The 27,560-nt window shown below is 40.7% G+C and overlaps 1 protein-coding gene across 1 annotated transcript in view; it reads left to right on the top strand.

Moving 5' to 3' along the window:
- Nucleotides 1-27,560, top strand: part of grin2ca (glutamate receptor, ionotropic, N-methyl D-aspartate 2Ca) — a 76,575-nt gene that overhangs the window by 28,423 nt on the left and 20,592 nt on the right. The window contains exons 3-4 of the mRNA XM_050069098.1: nucleotides 1,500-1,614; nucleotides 10,771-10,982. Coding sequence (XP_049925055.1) covers nucleotides 1,500-1,614; nucleotides 10,771-10,982 — 327 coding nt within the window. The remainder of the gene's footprint in view (nucleotides 1-1,499; nucleotides 1,615-10,770; nucleotides 10,983-27,560) is intronic.

The following is a 27,560-nucleotide window of genomic DNA, read 5'->3' as shown; positions in this document are numbered from 1 at the left end:
TAAATCAGGCCACCTGGTCGGGATGCTTTCCTGGTGCCACAACTGGACAGCAGAGGTTATATGTAGATTGATGCATGTACTGTGTAATCCTACAAGCAAGTTCCACCCAGAAACTTTTAGCAGTACACTGTTAGCAACATATTGTGAGGTTAGCACAACAAGCAGATTAGCCTGTAAGTCAGTAACACCATGGCAAGCGCTACTAAAACAGTGGAGCTTGAAGACCTGCCTGCGGGTTCCCAGTCAGCTACAACAGCAACGGAGAGAGAGAGTTGTGTAGAAGAAGACAAGGACAGTGTGTCAGTGTTGCTCTGCTATTGTAGAGGATGTGAATGGAAACATATCAAACATGCTAGCACATTCAATCGCATGCGCTGATCACCAGGACGAGGGAAAAAAACAAACCGTCTTCAATCAACCTTTAGACAAAGCCGATCAATCAATCAATAAATCAATCAATGGGTTTTCCTTTTTGTTTACCTGCCACAGTGGCTGATAGATTGATCAAATTCATCCATCGGCAATGAATTTCACCCACATTTGGCCAGCATTTGGGTTTTGTACTGTTTGGTCATACAAACAATCTGAAGACGTTACCTTAAGCATAGTTCAGACCAAAGACTCGTGACGAAACAAAAAGTTTTTCGATTGTTGCAGGGGAAAGTTGCAGCGGTCTGAACTTGCCTGTCTCTGCTCGACTCAGGCTGGCTCATGATGTCACCTGCAACTCACCTTTTCAAGTTGCCAGCGGCTGGTTTTAGAACATAAGGCTTGTCACCTGTTTCAACAGTCAATCAGCTTGTAGCAAAATCCAGTCATAAACAAACTGTCAGCATAATGCGTGTCCGCAGCATTCTCTGACAACAGCCAGAATCCTTCTCATTTACATCCCTGGGGTTGTTGACACGTATGTTGGTCTTCGTCCCCCCGGTGTGTTAGTGTCGCTGCTCACTGTATGTGCACATGTCACTAACACATACTCACTGACTAATTTATCTGCACTGGTTATATAAACTTTTGTGGCATGTGAATTATGAATAGGGTCCATGTTTTTACTGTTTCATCACTTCTAGAAATGCAACTGTAGCAAGTATCTCACTATCAATATCTATATATATATATTTTAAGAACCTACAAATTATATTCAGCCACAAAATAAGCCTGAAAAGCTGGAAGTTAGAATGAAATACAGTCATTGCTTAGGAAACGATACATCGTCTCATCTAGTCACACTGGTGTGAACAGGCAGGTTTTTTTAGAATGTTACATATTGGCACATTGCAGGTAGTTGTAAGTTTCAACTCGTCTTGTCATGAATCTTTGGTCCAAACTGAGCTTTAGGCTTTAGTACATCATGCTTGGCATTTTTCAATGTTTTTGGATGAAACTTACATTTATACTGTACATCTAGTTACAGGAGAGTGCAAATGATGTGCTGTTTAAGTCAGATCTTGTGATTTAACTGATCATATTTCTCTATGGGTCTTGTTTCTTTGCAGGCACATGTTGAACGTAACCTGGGAACATAATGACTTCTCCTTCAACACTAATGGTTACCTGGTGAATCCAGCCATGATAATCATCACTTTGGACAGAGAGAGACAGTGGGACAAGGTGAGCTTTTTTGCAACACGGTGACACGTTTTACTTTGCAGAATCAGTTTTTGTGTACACAGTACATTAATTTCTGTGTGATTGTTACTGAATGCATAAAACCATAACGATACTTGTAGAATGAGAAAACAGAAGAGCTGTTCTGCAGTTCCATTGTGTCTTTTACTGACGTCTTCCTCTGCATGCTAACGGCAGAGTGATTTCATACATCACTGGTCTCTTTGTAAAGACTAGCTATGAAGAGTCAAAGCTCCACTGATACCAATGAACTACTTAATGAAGGATAATTTCCCACTCACACACACAGCGCTACATTACACACACACACCTCACTTACCCCTATCCTCCATCTATTCAAAAAGATATTAAGGGAAAACCAACACAGAGGTTTGTCTAGGTGACTCTGCTACAGCGTGTTGCCTCATTGACTTGTTTGGAGATTGAAACATTAATTTAACCACAGGGGGCGCATGTGATGTGGACATCACACTAGAGGGAGTTCACTTCCTGCACTGGTTGAATAAAAGGTGTTTAAATGTCACACTCATAGTAAACAGTTGCAGGCGTTTCAAAGCTAATTATGCCATATTTATGTTTTTGGGTGCTACTTCCTATTAATTTCCAATATATTATCAGGGTCTGGGCTAATGAGAAGCTATTTGGGTATGGAAACAGACAAAAGCCATTCTGTTAATAAATTAATGCGGTAGCTGGTTCAAATTATATTGACAATTGTTAAAAAAAAACATTGCTGGGCATTGTGGTGTATGTATTTGCAATTATATATTCTAACTTGTCATTTAATGCTGAATCAGACAGATGTATTCAACTGGACAACAGATTGTGATGTACTTTACATCAACAGTTTCTTTAAACAGAAACTGAGTAATCAGCATGAACCGTGAGAGCCGTCACCATTGAACATTCTGAACACAGCGCCACTACAGTTATCTCTATTCAAATGTAGTTTAAAATGCTTTTAAATTTTTTTTGCAAAAAGCCAGCAAAAGAAAGAGTAGATCAGTGAGTTTCCTGTTTACACATCATGTCACTTTGCTTTTCAGTAAAACAACATTCACTCTCCTCAGTAAACCCAGTTGTCATTCCTAAACTCTGCTGTTTCAACAAAGCCGCTCACCTACTGTTGTTTTTGGCTGACTTTGCAATGTGGCAGCTACCTGTGCTCTCCAGTGAATGAGCACTGTGATCATTTACAAGCTGGAGTCACTGACCCGTTCATCAAAATACTGTCCACTGTGTGGATGTAGCTCAAAATAAGCAGCTAAAACATCATTAATAAAATACAATTCCTTTATCAAACATTTCGATGGCTGACCATCTACATGGGGTTTCCCACATATTCATTTATTTGTGACCAGTGGCCACAATTAAAACATCTGTGGCCATGTTTAGATCTTCTACTTCTGGAGCTGAACCATTTACTAGGTGCACCATATGAATATACATCGATCAGCCAAAACATTAAAACCACTGACAGGTGAAATGAATATCATTGATTATCTTGTTACAATGCAGTGTTCTGCTGGGAAACCTTGGGTGCTGGCATATATGTGGATGCTACTTGATGCGCTCCACTCACCCAAACACCATTGCAGATCAAGCAAACCCCCTCCTGGCAACAGCACTCCTAGTTGGCAGTGGCCGCACCAGCAGGACAATGCGCCATGCCACACCGCAAAAACTGCTCAGGAATGGCCCAAGGAACGTAATAAAGAGCTCAAGGCATTAACCTGGCCTCCAAATTCCCCAGTTCCCAATTTGACTGAACATAGGTGGGACGTGCCAATACCCCAGACATCCTGCCTATCCACAGTGGGGCCTCTATGGATTGGACATGGCTCTGACATGTCAAGGCATGGGCACAGGAAGTCTGGAGATGCCCTGTGGTGTCTAGCACCAGGATCTTTACAGCAGGATCCTTTGAGCCCTGTGGGTTGCAAGATGAGGTAACAGCATGTCCCAAGGATGTTCAATTGGATTTGGATCTGGGGAATTTGGAGGCTGGTCAACACCTTAAGCTCTTTGTCATGTTCCTTGGGCCATTCCTGAGCAGTTTTTGCAGTGCGGCATGACACATTGTCCTGCTGGGGAGGGGGGCTACTGCCATTAGGGAGTGTTGTTGCCATGACGGGGTTTGCTTGGTCTACACTGGTGTTTGGGTGGGTGGTGCGTGTCAAGTGGCAACCACATGAACGCTAGGACCTAGCCAGACCCAGTTTCCCAGCAATACATTGCATTGTAACAAGATGATCAATGCTATTTACTACACCTGTCAGTGGTTTTAATGTTTTGGCTGATTGGTGTATATATCGTTCAGTTATTATTTGCTCCACAGATGGAAGGCACAGACAGAGCAGCAGAATGGCAGATGCAGTGAAAGTGAAACTTTCAGTGCACTGGGTCTAAAATTTGCTTTCACTCACAAACAGCTGCTCCTCTCATCCATTGATCTGATCTGATCCCCTAGTTACAGACAGTCTCTTTCCAAAATAAACTGAACCAATGTAGGTTTACTTCATTATTAGGTTAAAGCAACAAAAAGTACTTAATTTGGTTTAGAAACAAAATCATGGTTTGGCCTAAAATAAGTGTGTTTGTTGCTGACATCATGTCACATATGTCATTGCTGAACTAATTAAAGAATGCAGGAACAGGTTGCAGGTAAGAAAGACGGATCACCTTCAAACACCTTCAAAAAGCTTTTCTTTCTCATTTCTTTTGTATTGCTGATGAGGTGTTTTTTTCCAACACAGACAAAAGCAGCTGTCTCTCACTTTTCTTTGGGCCTTCTGTCCTGCTGTTGAATGTTCATGAAGGGCATTGTTCTCCACTGCAACACTCCCAGTCGATTAGGGAGTTTTTAACATCTTAATATCCTCGTCCTCTGTGATATCAAAGACAAACAGGAAATTTGGCTCTGGAAACACCAGGGAAGTGTAAATGAGCACAGACTCTAAAAGACTGAAATCAAATTCAATTCACTGACAGTAACATGGATTCGACATGTCTCTGTCCAATAACAAGGTTTACTTTTATAGCCAAACACTTTGGTTTAGGTTAGGATAAGCTTTTGTTTGTGTTTCATCAGAAACATTACTGACACAGAGGTTTCTTGGCATTCGATGCAACTTGAACCCAGACTTGAAGGTAAATGTGTCCTCTCATTCACCCGCTGACCATGCTGACCTTTACATAAACCTTTTGTGGGAGGAAAACTATTTTTCTCACTACTTCAGAGCACAACACTGTGCTCATTTTAGAAAAAACTTAGGTTGAGGCGATACCTTTTCTGTGCTTAACTTTCTGTTGCCTCTGGCGTCTTTTGTCTGAGAGCTGAAAATCAATTCCATCTTTTGATTGCCTTTTTGCCAGCTTTCTTATTGTACGCGTTTGCAGGACAGCCTCTCGGTTACGTTCATATATCACCTATGTATAACCAGCCTCAGCATGACATTGAATACACTGATACCTCACATTACACTCCTCACCTTTTGTATTTATTAAACTTAAATCACCTCAGTGCTCTTATCAAATACAGTCAGTAATTTGCTACTTCCCAAGAGTCATTATTCAGCTAGTTCACAGACTTCCTCCCGGATCTTAAAGTCAAGGTAACTTGAGAAGATGGAGGGAGAGCGTGACAAAAGAGAGTTACGACGGAGTGAAGAAGCCCGGGAGGTGGATGGGAAGTGTTCCTGTCATTGCTGTTATCTGGCAGGGTGATGTACGGGACTGAAAAGCTACCGTTTTCCTACTGTATATCTGTGACAAGCACAAACCCTGAAATTGCAGTCTCGCCGGCTGGTTTGTAAACCAAAAATAAAAAAATCTAATTGAAGTATTTTCCCAATGTTTTTTTTTGTAATATACTAACTATGTTGCTGGAGTGACAGTCATTGTATATTTCATTTTCCAAACAGGATATTTGAATAAGCTCAACATAATGTTTTCCTCTCCCTGACATCACTTTTTAACGTGCTGTTTGAAACAAATTTTTGTGTGTGCGTTTTCTGAGATAAATGAACAATCAAGATCCTAACATTCTAAGCAGCCACAGGGACATAATGCTTTTCACGTCAGTATACTTTCCTGAAATTTGAAATTCTGATTGACTCGACTGAAAGCCCATGAGTGGAGCGACAGATAAACAGCAGGACTGATCAATATGACTGGCAGGAGAGAGGAATAACTGAGAAGTCCAAAGAGAATTGGGATATTTGCACTATTTCCCCTCCTTTTCAGTTTTTTCATTTCATTGTAACAGGCTGTACTGACTGGTGTGATCAGACAGGATTGTCCCCTTTCCTGCATAAACAGCAGAGATTATGTGGGAGGAAAAACATTTTGTTCAGACTGACACTTTTTTTTTAGCCCTCCAGGAAGTTAATGACATTTACAGCAGCACAGTCGAGTGTTTGTGTAAAAACAGACTAAGTACCTCACCATCAGGAGTAAACTGTAGAAAGTGCAATTGATCCATTGACAGAAAATAAAAAAGAGGTGAGAGAACTGCTCTTTTCATTTTTTATTCCTCTCCTGTAACTGTGACACATCCATTCCCACATGGTAAACTGTGAAGATTAAGCTTCCTGTCAAGCTTATAGATTATTTTATGGGAGTGACTGAGCTGATACAGGGTTATTGATTTATGAGAAAGTGAAAAATATATAGTCCACAGTTGATATTTAAACTGATTTATTGTATCCCCAATGACAGGAAAGAAGCTTAAGTAGGCCTGTTAGAGTTTAAAGACTATAGATTACAATAAAAGGATAGTTCGGGTCTTTTGAAGTAGGGTTGTATGAGGTACTTATCCATAGTCAGTGTATTACAAACAGTAGAGTCTGTAGGCACATCCTGAGTTTGAAGAAGCATTAATACCTACATGGAAGCTAAGCAATGTACTACTGTGGATGGAGGAAGCAGCAAAACATATTTTAGCCACCTTAAACAAAATCAGTTTAATAATTAGAATATTTTCACTGCTTTACCTCACTGAAGCTGTTATATCGCTCTTCTCAAAGCCAGATTCCATTGAGGAAAACAGTAACTAAACTTTGCTGAACACAGGAGCTGCTGAGGCCAGTTCATCTTACCCAGAATATATTTTCATTATGTGGCATGACTAACCCTAACACTGACCATCTGGATAACCTGTATCACAATGCTGGTTATCTACTAGTTCGGGCAACTCTGGGTTTTCCTATCCATTCATAAGTGCATTCGTGTGAAATAGGTGGGGGTGTTAATTACAAGCAACATCATCAGAACTATGAATGAAGTAGGCTACTTTATATGATAAAGGATGAAACAGTAACAGTAATTACCCGTGGCAATGTTTAGTCTATGGAACACTTAAAAAGTTATGGCCTGTAATCTTATATCAGAAGATGTAGATCACTGGAAATAATTTACAAATAATAAATGTAGGCCAAGACTTTAAATACATGTAGGTATTATAACATATGGAATTAGTATAGAGTGAGTATTTTTTGCTATGATCATGAAACTACTCTGAATATGTCACATAAAATGCCAGACTGTTTCTGAAGTAAACGCTGGTAGAGTAGCCTAGTTAATGACTTCAGAGGTCTATCTGACCAAAATGCTGCATTTATAATAACAGGAGCCAATTAACAGTGTGAGGGTTATTTTTCTGATAAAATATAATCATTGTTTTTTGTTTTTTTCCTAGTTCTTATCACACAGGTGTCTCATGTTACTTTGAGCTGCAATAAAAACAGAAATACTGTCAGCTATCATTGCGGACTAAAATAAACTTTGCATATGTTAAAATACTGCTAAAATCATGTGGTTTGTGTTGTAAACAATCTCTCCATTTGTTAGAAGCTCTGTTTTAAAACCGGAGGAGATAGACTCCTCGAGGTCTAGGGAGGTCAGAGGTTGAGAAGTTAACAAGCTGTCATCCGAACTCTGAACTTAACCTGCTTTGGAGCAGGTTAGCTGTTCAGCATAAGTTACCACAGTGCTAACTCCAAATCCTGCTTCACAGTACAGGCCTCTGGTCTACCACTGCTTCAATCAGTTCGTTTGTTTGTGTAATTGTTTGATATTGGCGTTTTAAAGGGTTAATTCGGATTCACCAAAGTCACACAACAACACAAACTAACTGATTAAGGCGGTAGACCAGCAGCTCCCATGTTCAGCAAGCTTAAATGACTGTTTTTGTCAATCGAGTCTGGTGGCTTTCAATCAATCAGTCAATCATTTATTTGTCAAATGGACTTATACAACATACAGCTCCAGTGGGAATATGATCCCATCAGCTCCTTTAACTTGTGCACTGTAATTTAGTCTGTCTTTGCATCTTCTTACATTGTTGGCTGCTGCTTTATAATCTTCCACGTTGCCGGATGGTTCGGGTAATCCTTAGTTTCTGGTTGTGGAATGATTTACCTGTCCACACATCCCAACCTCAACAAAACGGCCACATGGTTGCTCCTCACACAAGCAGTGACTCCACTCTGCAGCCGCTTCTGAACAATGGCAGTGATCCACAGCAGGACCGGCACATCACCTCTCATTCCCACCGTCACATCATTTCTTATTCATCATAAAACACATACCCCTCTCCTCTTGCAAGAGTCCTCTGCCACCTAATTCAATGGCGCTGTCCAGGATTTAGCCAGTTTCAGTGACTCAAAGGATATTACAGTTCCTGAAAAACTAAACTGATGCAGCATGGAGGTTGTCCAGTTTATTTTCAAACACCTGTAAAATGGCTAGCAGGATGCTAGTTTAGCTGGTGCCTGTCTTCTCCATGTTGCCCTCGATGTTTACTGATGTTTACATTTGAAAACTTCAACCTGGCTAGCCAGCAGCTAGCTAGAAGTAGTCAGCAGAAAGGAGATTTTAGAGACTGGTGAGTTGACTTCCTCATCGCGATGAGTGACTTGCAGCCAAACGCCACCACCCTCCAAAGCCAACCACAAAGAGCACCAACAAAATAGACATAAGACCCTAAATTTAGCACAACTTAAGTGGAGCTAAAGAGAGGCTTCGTCTGGCATCATGACTGGCATCGTCCGTGCCTTCGTCATCTCTACTCCTCTTTGACAAGAGAGTAGACAGGAAACTGAGGCCATTAATGGCCTCTGTGTCAGAAGGGGCTGTCTGACAGCAAGGTAAAGCCGTAAAAGTATTCTAAATATAGTATACACTTCAACTCATTGATTTTTTTAGTTGGCTAAATACTCCTGCCTGCTCCTCCAAACTGAAGGTGTGCCAACCAACATCTACTGTATGTACAATCCCACTTCAAAAGATCTTAACTATCCCTTTTCCGACCTATTTGGGATTGTATGAAATGTAAATGAAAGACAAAAAAACAGGTATGTACAGTATGTGGACACCCCTATCCACATTCTGTGTACTTTTGGAGCTGTCGTCATGGCATTGGCCTGAAATGTTCAGGAATACATATTTTAGTGTTCTTCAGACTTTGTATATACAATTTAAAGACCCTTCGCTGTCTCAACATGACAATGCTCCTATGCCCAAACCTCATCCACAGATTAACTGAAACACAGACTGCGAGCCAGGTCATAACACCCAACATCAGTGTCGGACTTTACTAATGCTCTCTTGGCTGAATGAGAGCCAATCCCGATAGCCAGGTTCCAAAATCTTGTGAAAAGCCTTCCCAGAAGAGTGGAAGCTGTTAGAGAAGCAGATTACTGCCCCTGGTTTTATAACATGTTCAACAATCACATAATGATGGGTTTTGCATCATTGTCACTGTTTTATATCTGAAATAATCAAAGTGTCCAATTTGCTTGAGTCTCCAAATGTGACTTCCTTTCATCTTATGTGGTCTTAAATTATGTGCGATAGAGCAAAGAACCAATCACAGCAAAACACCCATGCTTTTTAGCACGGTATTTGTCACACAAGGACGAGCTCTGGAGTTTGACTTGAAAACTAATGCCAGTGTGCCTGGGACTGGAAACTAAAAAAATCAGTATAAAAACAAACAACAGCTCTTCATATACATTTTGTGTTGTTTTATTTTACTGCCACAGTAAAAGGAATAATTAATCACTTTTTTTAATTCACAGTTGATGATTTAATTATTTTTTGGTAATTACTGCCTTGTAAATTGAAATCCCTAAATATTTGTTTGAAGTATCATTAATCTTAGTAATATAATTTCAGCCTTATTAATTAAAGGGTCCAGGCTTGCAAAGCACACGATAAAAACATTAAATCAAAGCAGTAAAGTGATACTAATATTAATCAGAAAACATCAGAGCAGTCGAGTGTTTCATTAATAAATCACTTAAATCACTAAAAACAGGAAGTTACAGAAAGAGTTAATGTGGTGAAGCATCTCTGATTATTGTCTGACAACAAAAAGGCTGCAGGGACGTGGTTATTTTTCCACAGCAAAATGTTAAAAACTAACTGTAGCTGCTTCTCATTACTGTGGTGAATGCTTACAATTGTAAAAATCTGTTTGTAATTCATTTGCTGAATTCTGGCAGCATTTAATAGCCCCATGTGATTCAGCACAGTTAACAATCAGTAGGATGTGTTGGTGTTTTGGGTAATTGGGGTCTAAAATAACGACCTTCATTCCTTCATTTCCCAGCCTGATTTCAACAGCGAGAGTCAGAGGGGCAAATTTGTGGAACGTGCTCCTAAACAGGTCACGGCTTCTTCAAATAAATGTTTAATTTCAGATCTTGATTATGTATTCAGCTTGCTTGAACGCTCATTTCCTCACAACATCCAATTAAAATTAGCTAACTAGTAATATAGCAGAGGGTGGAATTGCTTTCGTTGCATTAGATGTGTAATTGCACTCTCTACATCCCCAGTGACCCAAAAATCAATTTCCTCTAAACTGTCTACGAACTAAAACCCTCCTCGCTGCACCAGGTCCAGAAGTACAAATCACAAGGACGTGCGATAACAACGTATACAGTCAGAGACTTGGGAACAACTGCATTAAGATTGGAGGGTGAGATAGACAGTGTTATGCACTTATGTCCTCACTAGGTTCATCAGAGATATATGAGAGGCAATATAGCAGTATGGTAACCATCTGGAGTTTGGTACAGAGATTTTTCACAGGCTCATGTTGATTCACCCCCTCTCTCTCAACTCCTTCAGGTGGGGACCTACGAGATGGGGATCCTGCAAATGAGATACCCTGTGTGGCCGCGGTATGGCTCCTACCTGGAGCCGGTGTCAGACTACAGGCATCTAACGGTGGCCACGCTGGAGGAGAGGCCTTTTGTCATTGTGGAGGCAGTGGACCCTGTTACTGGTACATGTGTCAGCAACACCGTACCCTGCCGCCGACAGTCCAACAAGACAGAGGCGTAAGTGATGCCACCACTCAACAACAGTGAATAATACCATTCCAACATAAGAGCCAAAAAGAGCAAAAAGACACCAAGAACATAAAGGGTCAGTTCACCTAAAGTCAGGGATTGACTGACTGCATTTGATCAAATCTGCTGAATCTGCTCATTGAAGTGAATTATTTTGTATTCCCATCTAATGTGTATAGATGATATTAAAAAAAACAGCTTGTTACTTTGCTTACTTTTCACAAGACACTTGCTCCAAATACTGATCCTCAGAACACTCAAGTTAAGAGGCTTTTATGGATTTGACATGCATGAATGTTTAAGTTGGAGATTTCGATAATATGATGGAGTTAGAAGGTTAGAGGACTTGTAACTTTGTACTGTTAAACTACCAAAGCACGCCATCACACACACACAGTTATAGTGAAATGTTACAGCGCAGTGCTCATTTAACCACACAAACTCTGCTTCTATGACAGAGTACCGGCTTGCAGAGAGTGACCAGCCAAGCTCACCCATTCTAAATGTTATGATTCGATGTCATAGATGTGGTTCAGAAGGGTTCTGCCACACTGACTAGTATGTTCAGCATGCCGTTATCAGCTAGAGTTGGCATTAGGAGTAGTGTCATTAAGTTTAGGCGCAAAGACTACGTGGTTAGGTTTACAAAAACATCACTGTTTGGCTTAAAATAAGTATGTTACATGGCATATGTCATGAAAAATGAGTCACACTTCATGTGACATACTGCATAAATCAGCATTGCCTTTTCGTTGCACACAGCACAAGAACCCTGGTCTATAAGGTGAAAGTCCTGTGTTTGACCCATCCAACACCCTGAGCAGCCCCCCCTACACATCAATAAAGTCAAGAATGTAATAAGAAGTTCAGACTTTCTTACTCTTTATATTAATGTTACATGAGCTGACTTACTTACAAGCAATAAACTACAAAAAAAACAATAAATACAGCTAATACACTGATAACAGCATTCTGAGCATACTATTCAGTGTAGCGGGACCCTTCTTACCAATACTTATGACGCTGATAACCACTAATTATGCTCACTTGAGTGATAACATTCAAACCAGGTGCTGAGTTATATTTTGCAGTTCATGCAAGTTACCTATGGTTTAACTGCTAATTGGCTAGTTAACTAATTTGTTGTTTAAACTGGTGAAAGCAACGGTCAGAAATGCCAAAAGTGAGAGGCTTTAAAAAGATAAAGAATAAAAAGAGCAAGAAGAGGAGATTTAATAAAACATCTGTGCCTGAATTTCATCAAACTAAAGCCAGATTTGGATCTTCTAAATTCTACATGATTTAAGAGGTTACAGGATATAAAGCATTTTAGGATTCTGTCCATGTTTACTGCATTAGTATTTTCAAATTTGCTGCTACTGAACTGTGTGTAGACCGCCTCAAGTCAAAGAAACCTGAAGCAAACCCACTATACCTCACTGTACAGTCCCACATGCACTCTCACATGTTAACATGCCCATCTTAATTGATTTTGTATCTAGCTTGAGAGCGCCATTAGGTATGAGATTAAGAGGCTCTTCCCCTGCCATTAGCCCAGGCATGACTTCTTATCACTCAATGAGGTGAGATACTCATTAGGCTGCTTGGCCAGAGTGTAATATCCCAGGGATCACCCTGTGACCCAATCAGGGAAATATATGTGCTGCATGGTGGGGTATCAATTAGATGGGACGATTAGGCCATGTCATCAATCCTGAACACCTAGAGACTGATATTGGTGTTCATTAGTGGGGGAGAGAAGCGCTGGCCATTATCCATTACTGACAACAGCGTTAACGAGATGAGGGGAACGCAAGATGAGGATCACATCCCTTCAGTGTTATGGAGGACTGTAGTGCTTTATCGCTCATGCTGACCAAATCATCCCGCCTGTATCAAAAGTGCATAACTCCCCTCATTGGACAATGGCACATTTTTATGGAGCTGCAAAATAATCCAAGTCAGGACCAGATAAAGTCAATGAGAAGTTCAATGAAGCAATCGGTACTTTAGTCAGCTGAAGGAGAAACACTGACCAGTGAACACTAAATCAAGAGTGAAGAGGTAGATGCTTCTCCATGATTCCAATAGTCAAACTGAAGAGAGCTCTCTGTGTACAGTGAGACAGGGGCTATGGTTGTGATGATAACCACATCATCGCATTACCTTGGTCATGTGATGCTGCTTTGGTGTTGAAGTCAGCATTGTCATCACCACACATAATGAATTAATACAATATGATAAATTAATTGGAAAATGCATTACTTTGGCTCTGATGCAGCCCCTATGTCTGCAGTCACCAATCTGGTAGCCTTGCTCAATGTCCCGCCCACAGCACTGTCTGATTTATTACACATCACGAGTAATAGCCTATCAACACTAAATGCTGCTGTGCCACAGACAACAAATATGGTGACTGGAGCTGCTGCTCCCATAAGAAAATGGACTCAGAACTGTGAGTCAAAAGTGTGGCAGTGGTTTTACTGAAATTGTTATAAACATCACAATCTCTTGCAAAAGGTTTTACCAAGTTTCCACTGGTAACGTCCTGCCATAGTACAGTAGTTGATGTAACTTCATTTGTATGAATACGAGAACTGCCTGGACAAAAAGAGGGAGTAAGACTGCACATGGATGTGAGACATGTGATCAGATTATCAGAATTTATAAAAAGCATAGTGATAATACAGACATTTCAAATCCCAAGGCACTGCGGTAAACCTTATACTGGTGAAAAGGCAACGTTTCATGGCTGTAAGAAAAAATCCATACTGTCACAGCCCTAAGTAGGACTATCTATAGATTTTTTTTCATTAATTAACAATCCGTACATTGTTTAATGATTAATTGATTACTTCTAGTCTAGAAAATGACAGAAAATAGTGAGAATGCCTTTTACAATCGCCCAGTCGCCAAGTGATCTCTATAGATTTTTTTATTTTGTCCCAAATCCCAAAATATGCAATTACAATGATATTAAGCAAAGCAAAGTAGCAAATACTTACATTGGAGAAGTTGAAAACAGCCTTATATTAAGCATTGTGTCTCGGATAAGTGACCTAAACGTCTACTAGATTATTGTAATTCTTGTTTATAAATGTCAACTAGTCTTTGTGATTTCAGCGCTTTTTTTATACACAACACTAAGAGACACTTTTCTTAAGAATCCCTTAAACCTGGTTATTAAAAAATAAACTAAGCGGGACATTTTACAGTTGAAAAGTTAACTTGTTGGTGCTCTCTCAGGCGAACAAAATGTAAGATTGCAGCACTGTTTCCAAATAACATCAAGCATATATCTTTGGTTTTTATTTTGTTACACATCAGTCGACATGTGTTCCGGTACTGATTTATCTGTGATATAGGCCAACCAATTTATCAGTCGGCCTGTTATATCTAGGTTAAGAAGTAGGGAATTTTCCTAGTCAACCAGTAGTTGTCATTTAGGGCCATTAGTCAACGAGTCGCCTGCATGTTTATGATATGGATTTAATTATTAAATTCTATATTTTGGGCATGGCAACACAATGGTTTGAGTTCAAGGTCTGAGAAAGAATAGTATAAGTAACATTGTTAACACTGTGCTATATTACAGAGAATTACAAAACCGTACTACTGCACCTTTATTAATATAGGCCTATATTTTATCTACAAGTGCACGTCACACACTGAGGGAGCTGACACTGTCAGCAAAGCAGTAATGATTGTGCTAAGTGGCTAATGGGCATGTAGCTACTTACATGTTTCAGGTGATGCGTCATGTTTATAGTCGACAAATGAAAGGCAAATGTTTGCCTGCAGAGTTTACATATCACCTTGGGTTCGTCCTTCACCTTCTCAATATGATCCCACACTTTGAGTTTACATATCACCTTGGGTTCGTCCTTCACCTTCTCAATATGATCCCACACTTTGGATTTCCTGGCCGACATGTTATTAACTAGCCTGTGGAATAACTGCAGGTACCAGCCCTGGAAATTAACATGACTCCTGTCTGACTGCTGAGCGTGGCCACTTCCTTTGTCTATCCTTTCAAATTAAATTCCCACATGGTCCAGTCATATAGGTTTTGATTTATTTTGACAAGGCACACCTCCTTTTAAAATTTCAGGTTTGTTTTTTCTTTGCTTTTGTTTTTTTCGGCGACCACTGAAATCTTGCCAACTAATGACCTTTCTGGTCGACTAACTTTTGGTCGACTATTAGAGAGCAGCCCTATTGAGAACTGTGCTGCCTAATCCTCACTGCAGGGTCATCTTTCTTTATCTCATTTTCATCCATGCCCTAAAGCTCCCCCACAGTCCTCAACATGCCCATAACTCAGGCCCACATCAGTGCCGTCTAAATTGGGAGTCATTGGTCATGCAGGTTCTCCATTTCAATCCCTCAAACTCCCCTCAATCCCATACATTTGACCAGCCCCGCGGACCATCTGTGTAGTTCTCTCATTCGTCCTCAGAGAGGCCTGACAAACAGCAAACAGTGCCCATCTCAGACTTGGCGCGAGCAGCCCAAAGCAGTTAACACAAGCTCTTCCCTTAGAATTATATGTCCTCCAGCAGTATCAGTAAAATCTCAAGCTCTCTTCCACACTGCTTTAGAACTGCAGGCAGTCTCTTTTCCCTTAGTGCACAGTGGCAAAGATTAATTCAGAGGTAATGCCCTGGTGAAGGGTGGTATTGACCTGGGAAGATAATGTCATCATACATTAGCTACATTCAATGGGAGCTAGATCATAAGTTGATTTAATTAACACTGAGACTGAGTGCAGAGGTAGATGAGCTCCCCAGGGCCTCAGAGCAGCAGGGCCAAGTACACAGCAGCAGGAAGATACACTAAGCTCCCTCACACATTAGTGTTAATGTTTGAAAACTGTAGTAAGTTAAAATAGTGTAATGTGAGTTCAGTATATTGAATACAGTTGTGTAGAGAGGGTGTAGTCTTCTCCTGTTTACCAATAGCAGTCACACTTTGGACAGAGAACTTAGTCACTACTGTGTAGTGCAGCTGTTCCCAAACCTTTTAGCTGGCTACTTTCCAATAGGCCTACCAGGCACAGGCCTTGGGGCCCAAGGGGTCTGAGGGGCCTCAATCTCCCAGTGACTTTCATTCTGATGATGCTTCAGCCCCCGGCGGCAACAGCCATTATTTTGAGGGTTCCAGTGAAGCCAGCAGATGTCCAGATAACTGATAACAAATATCCAGGTCAAGACTTCCTCTTCCATTGGCTACTTATTGGCTACTTTTTTTCCCACACAATTCTGATCGCACTGCCTATTGGTTTAATGGAAATGAATGATCATAACTCCATATGAATGCAGATACATTTAAAAAAGGCTGATAAAAAGCTAAACCGTCCTCAAACGATAGCTGATGGGTTCAGAGACTGCAATTTTGCCAATGCCTCTGGTCTCTTAGATGCCAAAAACACACTAAGCAGCGGCAAAGTGCTGCTCGCTGTAATAACAGTTTGCTGCGGCTGAGAGGCAGGTTTGTGTGATTCAGGTTGAAGGAAATACTTTATAACATAAGTCAACATGTCACTGGAGTCACAGGACTCCATTTACTGATGGCTGTGGGTATTCCCTGGCCGCAATATCCCTAACTTTTAGCTTGGCCACATCTCACAGCAGAATCAAACAGCTGCAGCTCAGAGCACCTGCTGCAGCTTTCCGTAACCATTGCATGGCAGGTCGCTGAAGATCACACTTCGTCAGCGCTTGATGTGTTTTCATCTTTACTCTTTACACGCACTGTTTGCCTAAATGCAACCTAAGCCCGCTCAAATGTGATTGGTCAATACCACTCAGACTACAAAACTAACAAGACGCACAGAACACTTCCGACTCCTAAATCTTGTCCTGCTTCCTACACATCTGCATTAATATGCAGGTATCTGTATAAAGAGATCAGGAGGGCTTGATCAGAGCATGTGTGTGAAGTGACTGTCATAAAGATTTCTCATTGCAAAGAAAAAGCCCCAAAGTCCCTTTTATTTTAATAGTTCTTTGAGGCCTAAAGAGATGAAATTCACAAGAAAGACTCAGCTTATCTAATGAGTCCATGACTAGAAGGTATAGAGAACAGTTACCTCAGCTGAGATGGCCCCTAACTTAGATCTGTTCCAATGGAATGGCCGACAGATCAGACTGTAGAGGTAATGGGCAGCTTCAAGATGTGAATGTGTGTTTCTCCCCTGCTAAAAGTAACTACACTTAGGGGTGTCTTGGCAATCAAGTGGTTAAGACGCGTATCAAACTGTGAGTGCAACATCCCTGGTTTACTTCCAGCTGGAGACCTTAGCTGCATGTCATTCCTGCTCAGTCTCTCCTCTCATTTCCTGTCAACTGTACGATATCAAATGAAGGCAGAAATGTCCCTAAAAACATACTTGACTTGTGGTGTACTTTTCAAACTTTCTAAGGTCAATGTAGTAGTTCTTTTATTCAGTGCAACACAATTTGGTTTAAAGTCAGAATAAACAAACTTTATAATGATTTTGTACAGCAGAAATTATTTTTCTTCTTCTTGTTTCTCTTGATCATCTACAGTGGCAACCCATCAATTTCATTTTGTAACCCCTTCTGGTCCCAGCTGTCGGGAATAGTTTGCATGTGTCCTCAAATTTGGCAGATCTACAGCACCACCACTGGGGGAGTGGAGTGAGACTTCTACTTTTCAGCCTCTAATTTGATTTAGACTAACCATTTCTTTACAAAACATGAAAAATCATCTGGCACAGCTTTACAAGTTGTTTAAGAGGTGAATATTTCAGCTTCTCAGCAACACTGTTGTCTTTAAATTTTCTTATGAAGGGATATAGACATCCTCAGCTACACAGATGGCCACTGACAGTGACACACACTAAAATAACACATACTTCTGCCTGTCACCATCCATAAAGCAGCTTCAAAGCATTACTCCAAGAATGTCTGCACTTTGAATAAATAACCTCACACACATTTGCAACAATTCCCAAAGACCTGTTTTAATGCAACTGGCAGCTAACTTAAAGCCCAGCCTTGAACCCTGGCAGCTGGTGAGACGGGGGATGTTGGGGCCACCGTGTTTACTCGCAGTCTGCTGTGGCAGCCTTGTTTCCCTCTAAAGTGTTCATTTGTTTCGGTTTGTTGTGGCTCGGCTCTGCCTGCGAGCCGCCTCGCCTGTTCGTCTCATTGCCTACTGGTCCTGATGTGTGGGTGCAGAGTCCATTAGACTGAAGGTCTGGGGGAGGTTAGGGGTGACGTGTCATTAGTGCTCTCTGCATTGCGCCCATGGCTCACTAGTCCGCTGCCGCATCACCTCACACTGCTCACCTTATGCGCTGTAGAGGTGGGTCTGTTTTGGTTTCTCTGAAAGCAAATAAACATTTAATGGTGGACCATAACCTCTCTGTAGATAAATAAAAACAGAGAAATTGGATCATCAAGTTTGTCTAAAATGATCCTGCCGAGCTGAACGAAACACAGCCACTCTGACACTTCAAAGTTTTAGAAATAGATCCCCCTCACACTGCAGTGCCTTTGTTTCTGGGGAAGCTCAGTCTCACCACACAATGGGCTCTTCTAGGTGCAGTAACCTCTATTTGTGTCAAATGACAACTAACAATTGATTTTATTACAAACAGATTATTCTCATGTTCATGAATCACTACTTGCCCACAAAGTGGAAACAAACAAAAACCTGCCAGTAGTGCAGATATTGACTTTTTCAAAGGTCATTTGGACCTTTATGCCAAATCTGTATCTTGTCACACAAAGATAACAAAAACTTATAGGAACAGTTCATCCAAAATCAATATGAAATAGAAAATTACAGCCAGTGTCCAAAATTAACCTTTTGACTCACTGGCCAATGGGACTAGTAGATGAAAATATCTTCCCACCAATCATATTTTTTACTGGCCAAACACAAAACAGTGGCTAGCAGACCTGCAGCAGATGACAGTTTAGCAGAGTAACTGATGTCCTGTAAACACTGTCGCAAAACTAGGAGTGTTTTACTATGATCGGTTTCACTGCACTGTTTAGACTATGGTCTGAAAAAATAATGGACATAGCTACTATGATGTCACCCATTGGTTTGTGGACTCCTGTTTTGAAACCTCTAGTTCGATATTTCGCCTGTCAACATCTTTGTTTTTGTTTTTTTAGCCAGAAGTGGCCATAATTAGGCAAGAGACTAGACTTGTCGAGGAGCAAGTGGTGAATCTCACTAAGAAGTCAAGGATACTATCAGCAGGGGTGCTGCGGCCGTGCTGCGGCCGTGCTGCGGCCGTGCTGCCTGCTCTCTCCGGTTTTACGCCAGGCTCGGCTCCTTTCAAAGACTCCTTGCAAAGCACTCCTCCGGGGTTTTTTCAGACCTAATTGTATTGCGGAGTTTTGCACAGCGGCGACCGGATCTTTGCTCTCAAACCACAAAAAAATGTGTTGGCACAACACTCTCCTTCAGTACATTATTCTATGCTTTCTTTTGATTTTCACATTGGCTAGTCACCCTGTTTAATTTGTCTTCTGATTAAATCGGAACCGCTGAAACAAGTTGTAGGAAGCCTCTGCAAGTAATTGGTTGCTGGCAGACACCCTGTGCTGCAATAAAATGGTTAATCAGCAGTGCCGTGCACTGTCGAGCCGATGCGCTGCTGGTTCTGCCGGCCTCAATACAATATAATGTCTATAGCCTTACTGTTGTGTACAGCATTATAGACTGAGTTGAGTAGTGATGCGCGGGTCGACCCGTAACCCGCGGGACCCGCAAATGGACCTGCGGGTCGGGCAGCAGTGATCGTCTGTTAAATCGGTCTGTAAATGATATTTTGACATTATTGGCTATTACTGTCATGGCATCCGAAGGTACTGATGCGTTGAGCAGGTGACAGTCCGCGGTCGTTTTCAAAACACACTTGTGTCACGCACTCCAAAAGAAACTTGTTGAAACTTTAAACAATAATTTATTGTACAAAACGGGGGAAACAAACGTTGACAAAAACGGTTCCATAATTCATATTAAATTCAAAAGATAACGAAAAAACAGCTACAAGTTAGAGGGAATAGTGATAAAGTGGTAAAACTTGGCATTGATCCACAGCCTCAGACGGATGCGCTCAAGCGTGCCGTGCGCACAAGCTCAGTTGGTAGGCTATACTATATTTTCACATTTTTAACAATGCAATTTAAAAGTTTTGATTTTTATTGATAACCTACATTTACCAACAACAAAAAGACTACATTTAGCACCAAAAAAAAAAAAGTTAAAAAAAATTAATAATAATAAAAAAAATAAAATAAATAAGTAAATAAAAAAATGAATATCATAATACCAAATTTTCATAACGAATACCTACCCATAGAAACGAATATTCGAATATCCGAATATTTGGGTACAGCCCTACCAGGCTGTAAACATAGCTGTTTAGTTCTGCTGGAAAGTTGGGCATTTCAACATGGCTGTATATGGGGATTTACTCGCTTCTAAAGCCAGCCTCAAGTGGCCAATCAAAGAACTGCAGACAATTTTGTCATGGCTTCATTTTTCAGCCCCAAAGGTTGCTGCTTGGTTTATAAGTGCATAAAAACACACCTGAAAGTGCATGTGTGTCAAACTCCTACACATAAAGCAGAGGACAGAAGCAGCATGCCTGTAAATAAAAATCAAAATGTGGTACTCTCTATATAGCTTTTAATTACATGACTGATTTGGCCTATATCTCGCATAAAACCAGTTTTGTTGTTGCTTCCTGTCTCAGTGAGTGAAAAAATAAAAACTGTTGTCTGAATGAGGGAGAATAAGCATTTCACAAAATGTCAAACTATTACATATACAGTAACTTATTCAAATTTGTATGGATTATCCATAGAAATAACATTTCTATGGGATTATCACAAAAATCACAATCACATATCACATCTGATTTACCTTATATGGAGTAGATGATTTTGGTGCTCTCTAAACTCAGCTGTGACATCTGTATAATGCACTGTATATATAGATACAAATACAGTCTGGTTTTGTAAATACAGTTTACAGATTTGGGATTTTAATTAATTTTCAGACACATTTTTCATCATACATGAATTTTAACCCAAACTGCAACCATATAACATCAAACACGAGCTTAAAGCTACAATTTGTTGATTAAAAAAAAAGATTTTTGGGAGGGACCCACTCTAATGACCCCCTGTGGATCACGTGGACTCACTACATTGAAAACCTGTCAACATCACTGCATTCATTTTTTTTTTTTAATTCAGTGTCCATAGACTTTATTACCTTTTTACTAAAGCCTTTTGATGTATTTTATCATGTTGTCTGTTTTTAACTCTTAGCATAGCATATCTGCACTGCCATCTGTAGCACTTTGAGATTTGTTTTTTTTTATGTAAAGTGCATTACAAATAAAATTTATTATTATTATTATTTTTATTACTATTCACTGTCTGGGGTCTATGTTAGCAGCGCGGACCTAAAGCAGAAACACATAAAAACTGTATACTGCAATATTTGTGTATTTATTGGGAGTCATATCTTCATAGCAATGTTCAACTACGTTATTGCATATTGCATGTTTCCCTGAGGTCCATTAGAAATCAAATTCAGCTACTTTGCCCCTTAAAGGGACCTTTTTTTTAACACATTACACCCCAATTTTAACTAGTAAAGGTGACAATAATAAGTGGTTCTGTTCATTACAGTGAATGGAAAACAAACATGATATCAGGCCCTAGGTAATCAATCTGTCTATAAATTTGTATTTTGTGAATAATCCAGTAATCAGTTCAGTAAACCGCAAAACAAAACAAAAAATTAACTTGTTCTGTCTAACTAACAATTAAAAAAATGATACAAGCTGAAAATTATCATGTAATCGTAAAACCAGTGAATGTTTTTGCTTAATAAAACACAACTTTTTCTACAAATTGGAGCAGAGTACAGGATGTTTCACAAGGCACTAAACTAGACTCTGTGTTTACTGCCCTCTTCCTGACTCACATCACTGGCGTCATCCAGTTAGTGTGAAACTGAAGGACATTTTCATCCCCACGTTCTGGGTAATCCTGCTGATAAGTAAGGGGAATTGATTTCAGCCCTTGCGTCAGATTCTTTTACTTGGTATGCTGAGCCTGAAACTGTCCGTTTAGCTTCTGCTGCGTGCTCTGTCTGAAGATCAGTACTGTATGTGAGTCGGCACGCCATGTCTTTTTTGTCAGGGTCACTCAGGCAGCTTGGCATGTGGTAGGTATTACACAGACGAGTGTCCTCATTAAAACCGTTCAGCATACTGTAGTCCAAACCACGTCCAAGCCTGGGTCAAACTGTTTGATGTTTGGTAGAAAGGGAAATGTGGGGAAAAACAGTTGCCAGTTTGAGTCTAAAATGAAATACTTAAGAGTTGCATTGTGTCGCATTTTAAAAGCAATAGAGCAATAGCAGATTTGCAGCAGGAGATAAAACTATAATAAAAGATGAGATGATTGCTGAGTAAACTGGCAGCACTGCCGTCCTCTACACTGCCGTTTCTTTGTATATTGTACTAGTTTGTATTTGGAAAATATGGTAGACTGCTGCATGACACAATATAAGATGAGGCTGCTGTTATTACAGTTAGTTAGGCTATATTCTAAAAGCCTAATCAACATGTATCTTCATTAATTCATACAGTAAAGTGAGTGAGGTAAAGGGTGTCAGGGATTTATGGGTATGGTGGTCTTCAAGGCTGAAACTGACAATTATTTTCATGTCGATTAACCAGTCGATTATTTTCTGGATAAATCGATTAGTTGTTTGGTCTGTAAAATATCAGAAAAGGGTGAAAAAAAAGTTTTGTCAACAACCCAGAGATATTCAGTTTACTGTCATAGAGGAGTAAAGGAATGAGAAAATATTCACATTTAAGAGGCTGGAATCAAAGAGTTTTGCTTCTTTTTTTCTTTTCTTTTTTAAATTACTGATCAATCATCAAATTAGTTGATTAACTGAATAGTTGATAATAATAATAATAATAATAAGTAACAACTAATTAGCAAAAGCAAGAACTTGATGTTATTTTAAGATTTGCTGTTTTTTTCTGTTTGCATAATTGTAGGTTATTATCTGAAGGTTTTGGACTGCTGGTTGGTCAAAACAACACATTTGATAACGTCAGCTTGGGTTTTGAAAATTTTACATTTTCAGAGCTTTTGGATGTTTAATAGACCAAACAATCAATTCATCAATCAAGAAAATATTTGACATGGATTATAGATTAGGAAAATAATGGTTAGTTGCAGCCCTTATAGATATTTTGTTACAGTAATTTTGGGAGCAACACCACAACCACATAGGAGTCTGTCTGTTTGTGGCTAATACGTATGTGAAGGACCAAACAAATCAAGGTGCATATTAAAAGATTCTGTGTGAATGCATTGCTCCAGACATACATACATTCTCCAACTGTTCCCAAAGATTCACACCAGTGAACACTGTCACACTGCCCAAAACTAGTTTACATTAAAAAAGGTCCACTGAATAAAAATGGGAAATGCAAATGAGCTTCTCAGAGTAACTCAAAGTATGACAAAAACAACAGTAAATGGTTGAACTACATGTTTGCAGTGAGTCTTTATTGTGGCAATAACATATTGAACCTGCAGCTATTCTTCAGGTAACATTTTGAGATTTTGGCCAAGTTGCCATTAAGCAATCAAAACAATTCAGCAATGAGTTTCATTCCTGTCTGCCATTGTTTGTTTGTGATTAATTAATGCCGGATTTGTTTTGGTCTACCCAGCTGTCTGTCCATCTGTCGGCGCAGTGACATAATGCGCAAGCCTGTAGAGTAGCTCCACGTGTCCCTCCTGCTACCCCCCTCAAACACCCCCCTTATTTTCTGACGTCAGAGTCGGTTCTTTCATCACCTCTGTCGAAAATCGAGGCACTGCATCAGCAATATTAAAAAATGAATCAGAATAAAGTGGCTTAAATGACCTGGATAAACTGTTGGTTCACTTAGATCATCAGATTAGTCAGTACAGAGTTACCATAATGAATAGTCAATTTATTCTGAACATAAAATAATGGCCAAAATTAGAAAAAAACACAATATTAAACCAGAATTCCTTTAAATAGTATAGTACTTACTGCAGGATCTGACAAAGTGGGTGAGAACTCTCCTTTACTAACTCCTTGTCCCTTGCATGTTCATCTCACACATTACACTACATTAATGCCAGCTATGACAATGCCGCAACGGCTGGTATTGTTTTCACCACGTGAGTCTGTGTGTGTCATCATGGCAAATGGTCCAGCTGACTGATTGTAAAGAGAACTAAGTTGTTTTTAGTATTTTGCCAGGTGCTGAAATATCTATGTGTCGGTGGACAGATCTTGTCATTACTATAGTGTCATGATCATGCAAAATGCAATCACAAAACATTACAGGTGTGTAAAGCTCCAGCGTGAGGTGCAATCAGAATGCAGGGACCACCAGCCATTGGTGTGGCAGCTGGCCCTCACTCCTGAGGCTAATGAGGAGCAGTCAGCACCTCAACCTGTTCTGCCAAGACTAGACCCCCTGGAGGCCTCTGTTACACCACAGTCTTCCAGTCTGGCAAGGTTCCTCGGGTGGACAAGCCCAATAATGCAGCCATATCATGAAGACAAAGATATTGAATATTACTTAACTTTTAAGAGAGGCCAAGTGCCACACGAGGAGTGATCACTTCATCTTGCCCCACTGAATGGTAAGGCATGAGGTGCTTATGTAGCTATGGACATTGATGAGACTATGAACTATGCCATTTTGGAAAAATTTGAGACAAACAGAGATTTACCGCATGAGGTTCCACGCCACCATGCAGTGGAGGAACACAAGACCCACAGAGTTTCAGAGACACCTCAAAGACCTGCACAAAGGAGCAATAGGAGATGCTATTGTATTGGAACAGCTCCCAAGAGTCCTCAACCATGACCTTTGTACCCTGGCAAAAGGTCGCAATCCAGCCACAACAAAGCAAACTGCAGAGATGACTCAAGCTTTCCTTGCCACCCAACTAAGGCATTCCACCTAATAAAGGTCAAGGCCCCCAGACAAGTGCAAATTTTCTATTTCAAATGTTTGAGAGCTGGGATGCCATAAGAAATCATTACTGAACAGGATTCCAATTTCGCCTCTAACTTCCTAAGGGAAGTCTACAAACTACTGGTTATCAGAGTAGACAAGTCCCTGCCACTCACAGAAAGGTGGCCTTTTCCAACATTTCAACAAAACCTTAAAATCCATGCTCTAAATCCATCCATCCATGGATCCTCTTTCTACTTTTTACCTATTGGAGCTTCAAGCGTCGACAGGTTTTTCTCCTTTTCAGCTCCTGTATGTTCATGCAGCTTGATGTGCTGAGGGAGGCCTCTAATGAAAAGCAAGCTTGAACAGTTCCAGAAGCTAGCCAACAGTTAAGTGGTCAGTGCACTGCTATGACAAAGTTGCTTACCAGAGGTCCTTCCAAGGGCACCACACAGTTCTGCTTCCTCCTCCAACATCAGAGAGTGGTCTCTCTGCCAAATGGCAGGGGCCCTCAGCTTCCTGGTTCGAACCCTAGGGTGGGGGGGCCATTCTGTGTGCGGATGTTCTGCCTGTGTCAGCGTGGGTTTTCTCTGTGTGCTCCAGCTTCCTCCCACAGTCCAAAGACATGGAAATTAGGTTAATTGGTGACTCTAAATTGGCCATAGGTATGAATGTGAGCTTGAATGGGTGTCTGTGCTAGCCCTGTGATAGTCCAGCTCCCCCCGACCCCTAACAGAATAAGCAGTTACAGAAAAGGATTGAATGAAAGGAATGGCTTGACTGACCTGCACAATCAATACAGTTGTGGATTTGCACTGACGATGAAGAGGAGGAGCCACAGGAGCAGTTTTTTATCCTCTGCAGGTGAAGAGCACTCATTCCCAGGCCTAAGTACTCTTACAGTAGACCAGCAGGAAGAGCTAGAGGCCATCATGGCCATCAAGCTGTTCAGCTCCAAGTCAGGTTGCACAAAGCTTTTCCAACATGATATACGACTCTTTTGTCCCAACCAAAAACCCATAAGGAACACCACGTCCAGTGTCCAGGAGGTGGAAAACATGCTTGGCATTGGGGTCACTGAGCCATCTAGAGGTGAGTGGTGTAGTCCACTGGTGCTGGCCTCAAGAAAGTTGACACAAAACAGCAAAACAGAGGTTTTGTGTAATTTCCCTAAATTGAATTCTGTTTCTGCATTTGATGCCTACCTAATGCCAAGAATAGAGGAGTTGATTTAGCACCTGGGAAATGTCAAGTATCTTACAACACTTGACCTTTATAAAAGGGTATTAGCAGGTGCCATTGACTGAGTCTTCTATAGGTTCAGCAGCATTTAGGGCACTAGTGGACTTTATTGTTTAAAAACAATGACTTTTGGAGTGCACAAAGCTCCAGCAACATTTCAGAGGCTGATGGATAAAGTCCTGACAGGAGCTGATGGCTACACTAAAGTAAAGTAAAGGTAAAGGTAAAGTTCCACTGATTGTCACACACCTGAGTGTGTGAAATTTGTTCTCCGCATTTGACCCATCCCCTGAGGGAGCGGTGAGCAGCAGCGGTGCCGCACTCGGGAATCATGTGGTGATCTACACCTCTACACACAACATACATTGATGACATCATGATGTTCAGAGAGACCTGGGGGGATCCCCTTCAAAACCTCTCTGATGTCCTTCAACAGATCCATAAAGCTGGGCTGGTCATCAAAGCAATTAATTGTCACATTGCCAAGACTAGGGTTGGGATCCGGATCCAGTTCTTTTTTGGAACCGGGTCCAAAGTTCCGGTTCCGGAACCGGTTCCATCACATTTGGCGTAACGGTTCCTGCAAATGGTTCCTAGATTGTAAAAAAAAATAATAAATAAAATAAAAAAACATCACGTGCATTTCCATTAGAGTGCGGCACGGGCCGCATATTTCTGTCCGAACTCGACCGAGCCCGACATTATCTAATCACTAAAGCACTGAGTTTGTGTCACACAGTTGTCATGGTTACAGGCTATTTAACAGGCCGGGCGTGCGCTGGGTGCTCAGCGGAGAGGGAGACCTCCGTGTTTGAGACGGGAGCGGGCAACGGGAGCGGGCGGCGGGAGGTCCGACGCTTCCAGTGAGGGGAGCGGTAGAAATATAACAAAATAAGATAAAATAGGAGACACCTGTCTCCCTCTTTTATTTTATTTTCAGCGTTTAATCAAGGCGGAGGCGGGCGGCGGGAGGTCCGAGACTTCCAGCGAGGGGAGAGATAGAAACAAACAGCCAATGTGTGTGTTGTGTTCTGTTCAGGTGTTGTCACGTAAATAACAGTGCCCAAGCATGAATGCATATACAGTGGTGTGAAAAAGTGTTTGCCCCCTTCCTGATTTCTTACTTTTTTGCATGTTTTCCGCACTTAAATGTTTTAGATCATCAAACAAATTTAAACATTAGTCAAAGATAACACAAGTAAACACAAAATGCAGTTTTTAAATGAAGGGTTTTATTAATGAGGAAGAAAAAAAATCCAAAGCTACATGGCCCTGTGTGAAAAAGG

This window comes from Epinephelus moara, chromosome 18 (assembly GCF_006386435.1).
Source record: "Epinephelus moara isolate mb chromosome 18, YSFRI_EMoa_1.0, whole genome shotgun sequence".
In the NCBI taxonomy this organism is placed as follows: Eukaryota; Metazoa; Chordata; class Actinopteri; order Perciformes; family Serranidae; genus Epinephelus; species Epinephelus moara.
The sequence above is the reverse complement of the archived record's forward strand: the minus strand, read 5'-3'. Positions and strand labels throughout refer to the sequence as shown.